At 39.0% G+C, this 9,390-nt stretch overlaps 1 protein-coding gene across 1 annotated transcript; it reads left to right on the plus strand.

The window, feature by feature from the left end:
- The first annotated feature begins 7,835 nt into the window (after positions 1-7,835).
- Positions 7,836-8,900, plus strand: LOC108710539 (olfactory receptor 472). The gene has a single exon (XM_018251670.1). It carries the CDS (start codon positions 7,836-7,838, stop codon positions 8,898-8,900), a length of 1,065 nt encoding a protein of 354 aa, XP_018107159.1.
- Positions 8,901-9,390: the final 490 nt, after the last annotated feature.

Consider the following 9,390-nt stretch of genomic DNA (forward strand, 5'->3'; position numbering starts at 1 on the left):
CGCGAAATTCGCGAATTTTTCGGCGAAGCGAAACGGCGCAAATTCGCCCATCACTATGCACAATGAGATCAGGAAAAATGAGAGTGAGGGAACATCTTCTCCAGATTAGACATCCAAAATACAGGGGTAACAGCAAAGTAACAAGGCACTAAGGGGCCGATTCACTAAGCTCGAGTGAAGGATTCGAATGAAAAAAATTCGAATTTCAAAGTATTTTTTGGGTACTTCGACCATCGAATTGGTTAAATTCGTTCGAATTTGAAAAATCGTTCGACTATTCGACCATTCGATAGTCGAAGTACTTTCCCTTTAAAAAAAACTTCGACCCCCTACTTCGGCAGGTAAAACCTACCGAAGTCAATGTTAGCCTATGGGGAAGGTCCCCATAGGCTTGCCTGTGATTTTTTGATCGAAGGATTTTTCTTCGATCGTTGGATTAAAATCCTTCGAATCGTTCGATTCGAAGGATTTAATCGTTCGATCGAACGAAAAATCCTTCGATCGATCGCAGGATTAGCGCTAAATCCTTCGACTTCGATATTCGAAGTCGAAGGATTTCAATTCGAGGGTCGAATTTCGAAGTATTTTTAACTTCGAAATTCGACCCTTAATGAATCTGCCCCTAAATGTACTAATAGTGATTAAACTTTCAGTTATAGCAGATGTAAAGTCTGATGGCCCCAGGGAAAATGTTCCGTTTGACCCTTTATTAAATTAGACCATCAATTAATTTCTTTAAAGGTGAACTACACCTTGAAGAAAGGGAATAAAGACTAATCTCTTCTAGGAACAAATGTTGTTTAATTTCCTGAGCAAATAGCTGAACCTGATCAATGAGCATCGCTTGCAACAATCACAATGCTATTTAGAAGTAGGAACTACATTTCAAAGCTGTCTGGTTCTATTCATTCATTTTCTATGAGGACAAAAACGTGTAGTAAATATTTATTTGGTTTGTATTTTTAGTATTTTACTTCGTCTTCATAATATCCATTAATGACAGGCTCAGAAACAGCCAACACTAATGAACTTACTATATCCTCTGTCTTACTTTTAATCTTATTATTTAGTGTTCAGTTATTTAAGAGTTGGAAACCAACTGATGTCACTGAATTTAAGGCAACTGAGTTTAAGGCAACAGTGATACACTGGCTTTATATAGAGTTGCCATTTACAAAGGACTGGTAAGTATACACTATTGCTTTGGGCAGTATAAAAGAAGAGAAGTATGGAACTGGAGAGTCAACAGACAGAAGACAAAGAATACTATTATGCATGAAGATAAGACATTTACAATGAACCATGCAGTATACAAAAGCATACATTGTACATTGTTTATGTAGTGTCACGGTCGGCACCCTAAATTCAGAACCAATGCTAAGCACCCTGGTCTCAGCTCTTGCTTCTGCCTTTAACAGCCGCCTTTCACCTTGGGACGAGCCCTCGGCTAATCGGATGCCGCCAGGTCTTAATAAGAGAGGTGCCAAGCGAGAGGTTCTGAACGAGCAAAGGGGCACGACTGTAAAGCAAAGTCTTTTGGGCAGACAGTCACGCTAAAGGCGTAGACAGGAGGCATCGTCAGATCAGGCCGGGTCGGGGCAGGGAGAGTACAAACAGAGTCAGGCAGGCAAGGGTCAAACCAGGAGATCAATCAGAAAGGGTACAGAAACAGCGGAGTCGTTAATCAGGCAAGGGTGAGGCTTCAGAAGTCAGGATCATCAGTAGCAGGCAGGGGTCACAACAGGGAATTAGATTTACAAAAGCTAAACAGCACAGGGGCACCAGGAAACTCAGGAAACAAGATTCTATAACGGGCAATGATCACAAGCCCAAATGCGCCTTTTAAACATTTTGAATGTTGCGCCCTTGCGCGCTGGTGGCATTACTTGCACCTATAAATTAAGAGGAGGTGCGCCACGTGCGCCCTTAGGAACCGGCACATCAGAGGAGCAAGACCAGCATGGCGAGCGTCCCCACCGGCCCACTAGGCCACCAGGGTGAGTAATCCTCAATCGTAGCCTCTGGCCAGTGTGTTCCTTCTTGGAGTCTAGAGACCTGTGGAATATGCCTTTAATTGAGCCCTACCTGCATTAGGCAGTAGGTAGAGGGGCAGGTAACTGCAACTGACCCCTAAAATGTCTCGGGACTTGGGGCATGATATAATAACTATAAATAAATACATAAGAGGATCTCTGAACAAATAATGGCATTACATTGAGGAAAATAAGAAGCTAGATTATATGATATATTAAACTATGTGCCATTTATTAATGGGAAAATACTGATAATAATAATAATAATAATAATAATAATAATAATAATAATAATAATAATAATAATAATAATAATAATAATAATAATAATAATAATTAATAATATATCCTGATGTTTTGTCTCTGGTTATACCAAGGTCTGTACAATCCTCACCATATCTTTCCCAGATAACAGAAATCTCCTGCCAAGACTAAATACAGGGGGCATATGGGGGGGGGGGTAAGTGCAGCTGTTATATATAAAGTGAATGGGACAATGTCATATGGTAACTCTGCCCTAATACTTTCCTATTCTTTCTTTGAGTTGAGCTTTTCTATAGAGCGGCCAGTGCTGGGGGAATAGAGAGACAGGTGGTTCCTTTAACTGTTCCATCTGGAATTGTATTTCTTTATCCTGCAGTAATGTGATACTAACTGACATTTCTTCTTTCTCTGATACCTTTATCAGATAAAAGCTTCTTCAGAATTTTTCCTAATAAGAATGTTTTCATTTTCATTGGTTTTATAATTCCTATAAATGTAGAAATGTGTATTTCTACATTAACTTTTGTGTCCTTTCTTTCATATTGAAACCCATTAAATAGTGATTAACACCATCACTAAATCCCCCGGCTTCTTGTAATTAGGGATGAGTGAAATATTTTGCCATATTTAAAAAGGAAACTCCCATAGGGGCATATGTATTAAAGAGTGAATTCACCATGATATCGCCTATTAACTAAAAGCCAAGCAACACACTTCGTTAGTGAATTACCTTTTGCTGCATTTCTCCAGACTAATCTTTGCTCAGACGAACGCTAATTTATCAAAGTGTTGAAAATTCTATTTGTTACCCTTTTCACCAAAATCTATTTTGCCAGGTTCTGACTGGTGAATGATGCGATATCTTTAAAATTATTATGCTGGTGACGTCATATCCTGTATTCCAAAAAATCATGAATTAAATGCAAAACGCTGTTTTTTTTTTTATTTAAAGTGGGATTTTATTTACAAAGTGTAACTGTTAAAAATATCTTATTTACAGTTTTTTAACAATTGAAGGTCATGCCACATTTGTCTAGGGTGGGCTCATGTCTAGGACAATAGAGAATCTCTGGGGCACATTTACTTAACTTCGAAGTTGCGCCAGCATTGGCTTTGGCACATTTCGCCAGGGCGCCGCTAATTCACGAAAAAACGAAGTTGCGCTCAGGGAGGTGAAAGGTAGCGAAGTTGCGCTAGCGTTAATTCGTCAAGCCAAGTTAAAGTTAAAGTAGCCTGGGAAAGCTTCATATAATAAAATAGAGTTGTTATTTTGCCATATACATGAGCCCACTGTATAGTTTAGGTGCCATATGTTAGGAAATGTAGGGGGGAAGGAGGGTGCCCCCAAAAAATGTACAATCTTTTTCAGCCTATCACCTTTAAAAAGTAAAAGATGCCAGCGTTTTTTGAAGCAAGCCCTATCTACTCTATTGCACTTCGCCTGGTCTAATGTTCAGTAAAATGCGCATCTTAGTGAATTTGCATAGTTACGTCCCTTCACCATAGCCCAACTTCGTCTGGCGTAAGGGTGCGAAGTAGCGCTAGAGTAGGTCCAGTTTGCTAGCAAATTTACGCCAGCGCCCGTTAATAAATCATTGAAGTAACAAAATGAAGTCACGCTGGCGAATGTTTGCTAGCGTTAGCCACTTCGCCCTTTAGCTTTATCCCAACAATGGCTTCGGATGAGACCTATATTCTTCAGGGGTTGAGCCCTCACAACGGTGTGGAGGCGGGATGTTGTACAACTGTAACTGAATGCAGTGCACAATAATTGGGTGCCAGTGGTTCTCTGAACAATAACTGAACTGATTTATTAATGCAGATCCATGTGGGAGACTAGAACAATGATACAGAAGACAATGATGGTGTAATAGTAAATACATATTTACAATGTTGACCAATTGTAGAGTCTTCCCTCTAACAGTGTTTGAGAGGGGAATTTCAGTCTACTCCTCTCAAACACACACATTGGTCATCTGGAAACAGACTTTTGAGGTGGCTCAGTCATCAACTAACATTTTGGTTTTTGCGAATGAACAAACCTACCCCATGTCATGTGCAGAGTAGTTTGTCCAGGCGCCTAAATACATAATTTCATTTTATCACAATGAAGAGGGACAAAAGAGTTGGGGTTTAAAAAATGCAGAAAAGAGAGGGTGTATAAGTGGTTATATTATGGGAAGGGAAATTCGACAAAATCTTACTAAAATAAATGATGTTTATAAAATAAGTTGATTCCACTACACCCCAAAGGATTGTTAATTATTCCAAACCCAGGAGTCTTCTGGAGATTTCTCAGTAGGTTTCTCAGCTTCGGTTGTTACTGACACTGGTTAATAAAAGGAGATCTGTTCTTCCCTGTCCAGTCAGTATCTGGGGTGGTTCTGGTAGGTGCAAATCAGGTGAGTATAATATTCCAAGAACATCTTTCCTGTAAAGTGATTTCATTGGAAAGAAATGGTTGGGATTGTGTTAGCAAAATGGCAGGAGAAATGCAGAACAGGTTACACATTGGGAGAAGCTCATGGACATCTTCCTATGGTTCCACAGTATCTGGGGTGGTTCTGGTAGGTGCAAATCAGGTAAGTATAACATTCCAAGAACATCTTTCTTGTAAAGTGATTTCATTGGAAAGAAATGGTTGGGATTGTGTTAGCAAAATGGCAGGAGAAATGCAGAGCGGGTTACACATTGGGAGAAGCTCATGGACATCTTCCTATGGTTCCACAGTATCTGGGGTGGTTCTGGTAGGTGAAAATCAGGTGAGTATAATATTCCAAGAACATCTTTCCTGTAAAGTGATTTCATTGGAAAGAAATGGTTGGGATTGTGTTAGCAAAATGGCAGGAGAAATACAGAGCAGGTTACACATTGGGAGAAGCTCATGGACATCTTCCTATGGTTCCACAGTATCTGAGGTGGTTCTGGTAGGTGCAAATCAGGTGAGTATAATATTCCAAGAACATCTTTCCTGTAAAGTGATTTCATTGGAAAGAAATGGTTGGGATTGTGTTAGCAAAATGGCAGGAGAAATGCAGAGCGGGTTACACATTGGGAGAAGCTCATGGACATCTTCCTATGGTTCCACTGTATCTGGGGTGGTTCTGGTAGGTGAAAATCAGGTGAGTATAATATTCCAAGAACATCTTTCCTGTAAAGTGATTTCATTGGAAAGAAATGGTTGGGATTGTGTTAGCAAAATGGCAGGAGAAATGCAGAGCGGGTTACACATTGGGAGAAACTCATGGACATCTTCCTATGGTTCCACAGTATCTGGGGTGGTTCTGGTAGGTACAAATCAGGTGAGTATAATATTCCAAGAACATCTTTCCTGTAAAGTGATTTCATTGGAAAGAAATGGTTGGGATTGTGTTAGCAAAATGGCAGGAAAATGCACAGCAGGTTACACATTGGGAGAAGCTCACAGGCATCGTCCTATGGTTCCACATGATTGGGGGTTTTACTATGGATTTTCAAGCTTCATGTATGCCCCCACCCCAGTACAAATAGGGACCACTAAAATAGATGCATGTTTTTTTTTGTAGTGGCACTATTCACTTTAATTTCTGTGCTGTTTGTGGCTGTTTTGCCTCATTTTATGAATCATATGTAAGTGCACTATTGATGTTGGAGAAACTTGGAGTTACCACTACCCTGGATGTGGTGGTAAAATGTGTGGTTCCCACAGCTGGTAAAGGTGCTACAGGTTTGCATCTAACAGATAATGCAATTTCTCATGGAGACACCAGAAGTCATGGAATCCCCATTCTGAAATTCTTCCAACAACTTGATCACAAGATCATTCACAATTGCAGTGGATGCAACTCTTAAGTATGGGGAAAACATGGCAAATTTTGTTTTATTAACTGTACACTCTTTTCTCTTCCATTCTGTTTCCATTGTGTGTCCTCATACTCATATTTTGTTTCAATTTATTTTAATAATGGGTTCATCCTGCATTCTTGGAGCCCGATTTAATATTTTTATATAAATTACCAATATTGTGCTTGAAACTTTCTATTTTATGCATCCTGTTTTTCGATATCAGATAAACTGGTAACGGGTAAAAACAGGATATTTATACAGAGGATTTCAAGTATTTTCTGTGTCCAGCCATAGTCCCTTCCTGGTAAAAGAGACTGAACCCATCCTGTAGGGTATGATGGACCTGCCATATGAGTCACGGTGGTGGCCAAATTGCCTTGTTCTTTTGCAGAAAATTGCAGCCGATTTAAAGTTGAGTTTGTGAGGGGACATGATTAGACTTTACAAGTACATTAGAGGACATTATAGACAAATAGCAGGGGACCTTTTTCCCATAAAGAGAATCACGTACCAGAGGCCACCCCTTCAGACTAGAGGAAAAGAAGTTTCATTTAAAGGAACAGAGTAGGGGGTTCATCACAGTGAGGACAGTGAGGTTGGGGAATGCACTGCCGGGTGATGTTGTGATGCTGATTCAGTTAATGACTTTAAGAGGGACTTGGAGGATTTCTTGGACAGACATAATATCAAATTTTATTGTGATTTCAAGATATATAGTTGGAGTGACCATACATCCAGCTTTAGGAGGGGCACTCCTGCTTTTGAGCAGTCTGTCCTTACCAACCTCAAGCAGAACATTATTTCGTCCTTCTTTTTGGGGTTTGTCTATAAAGAAGTATATAAATTACCTTAGGTATACTAAAACAGCAAGAACTGAAGGACACAACAACCATTAACATATTTTTATTATAATTTTATTTAGTTTCCACTGGCAACATAGTGTGATATTTTACAAATAAAAACATTATTTTTTCTACAACTTTTAATATATGTCAACTCATCAAAAAAACATGTTTACAGCCAAAATAACAATTTAACTGTGAAGAGCAGATGTAGGTGCAACTAGTAGTTGACCACTGTCCACATTCCCCAAAAATTATTGCCTTACATTATCACATTCAAATCAATAGTAAACATGCTCATACCAAGGTCTTTATTTCATGAGCTACAAAAAGTGGACACAGTGTCCTTAGAAGCTACAAACATAGAGACAGGACAATCCTTCCTAACAAACAACAGGGTTAGTCAACAGGCTAGAACCAGAGAGAAACATATTCATATACAGTATATACTCTTATTGAATGGGGCTATTTTTGGCAAAAACTTATATAGATTAAAATACTTGCTAAGGTATCCAGCATTGTCTGGGAAATGTGTATGGCTGAGAAGTTCCCCAATACTAAGCACCAGCTTTATAATCAAGCTCAGAACTCTTGTAAATCTCTAGTCATATGGTTTCTTCTTTTCAACAATACACTGATAACTCAGCCAACAACAGAACAGTCCCCAAAATGATTTGCTGCATTCCAAATGAATGATTCTGGTAACATAAAATAATACTTCAGATGAAGACACAAGAAATACAGGGGTGTTGAGCTCCTTCTGGATGACGTGATGATCCCTGAAGAGTTTTGAGCATTTGGTTATACCTTATGTGAATACAAACCTTCATTTATACATATAACATACATGTTGTTTGTTTTCTTTTAGGCAATGCATGAGAAGAACCAGACGTTGGTCAGTGAGATTGTTCTCTTGGGATTTCAGAATCTCCAGAACTTCAAGATTCCCCTGTTCTCTCTGTTCCTTCTGATTTACATTCTGACCATTTGTTTTAATGTTCTTATCATGGGGTTGGTGTCAGTCAGCCGGAATCTACAATCCCCCATGTATTTATTTATACAACAATTGTCTGTGTCTGACCTCATGCAGTCCACAAATATTGCACCCACCCTGCTCCTAACTATAATGAATGAAGGAACCACAGTGTTGCTTGTTGGGTGTATCACACAATTGTTATGTTTTGGTGGCTTGGAAACATTGCAGTGTCTTCTTCTAGCAGTAATGTCCTATGACAGATATGTGGCCATCTGTATCCCACTGCGTTACACTTCTATAATGTCCCACAGGGTTTGTGTTACGTTAATTTTAATATCATGGCTGCTTGGTCTTATCATAACGTTCAATACTGGAAATGCCATATGCAAGCTCCAATTTGGTCATCAAAATACTATTGACCATTTTTTTTGTGATTTCTTCCCTCTTGTTGAACTTTCATACTCAAACAATTTCTTCTTTCATATAGAAGTAGTCTTAGGTTCTATTCCTGTGGTTTTCTTCCCCTTTCTCTGCATCACTGTATCATATATGTGTATTGCCCATGCAATCCTAAAGATAGTGTCCAATACCGGGAGACAAAAAGCCTTCTCCACCTGCAGCTCCCACTTGGCTGTGGTCTTCTTATTCTATGGGATTCTCATTGCTATTTATGTGGTTCCTCCCAAAACAAACTCACAGACTATAAGCAAAGTTCTCTCTCTGTTATACACTGTGGTGATTCCTTTGGTTAACCCAGTGATTTACAGCTTGAAAAGTAAAGATATCAAGGATGCACTAAAACACATATTAGTAAGCAAATTGAACACAAATTTTGGTTGGACAGCTCTGAAATTGCATGCATTGGCCCCCCCTAGGTGCATCGCAAATCCATGCCTGGCAATTTATTCAGCCATCACTAGAGACAATTGTTTTCAGGCTGAATTGAATTGTAGAAATTAAGCATTGCTGGTACTTCCGATGGGCCGTTAGGATGAAAAAACGTAGTTTGCAAAAATTTTTAGTTAGCAGGGTAAGTGTTTAGCGCATGGAAATGAATTGCAAACATGAAAAAAGTAGCACTTATCATACCAAAAGTACCAGACCGCATTGAATTGAATCAAGCCCATATTATGGTTTCTAAGACTGACGGTGCTTTCTAGGAGTGATTCACTAAATGGCTGTACTTCTTGGTCCCCTATTAATCTAAAAACCTTATCACACTATGGAGCTGGTGTATCTTGTTAGTGGGGTGTAGGGATTAAATATTCAATTGCAGTTTTATATGCACCTAAGGAAGGCTGTTGGGCCAAAACATGTAGTGCATGGAATATCTACAATAAATACACTGATTGTGAAGATATAAGATGTGTTTTGCTCTCATTTTATTCTTCTTTTTTTTTATTTGTAATGTTTCACAACTTACACTGGGTTGTAGTGTATTGAGTAGAAC

This window comes from Xenopus laevis, chromosome 3L (assembly GCF_017654675.1).
Source record: "Xenopus laevis strain J_2021 chromosome 3L, Xenopus_laevis_v10.1, whole genome shotgun sequence".
NCBI classification, from domain to species: domain Eukaryota; kingdom Metazoa; phylum Chordata; class Amphibia; order Anura; family Pipidae; genus Xenopus; species Xenopus laevis.

Coding starts and splice junctions, on each gene's coding strand:
- LOC108710539 (XM_018251670.1), top strand. CDS start 7,836: ATGCATGAGAAGAACCAGACGTTGGTCAGTGAGATTGTTCTCTTGGGA.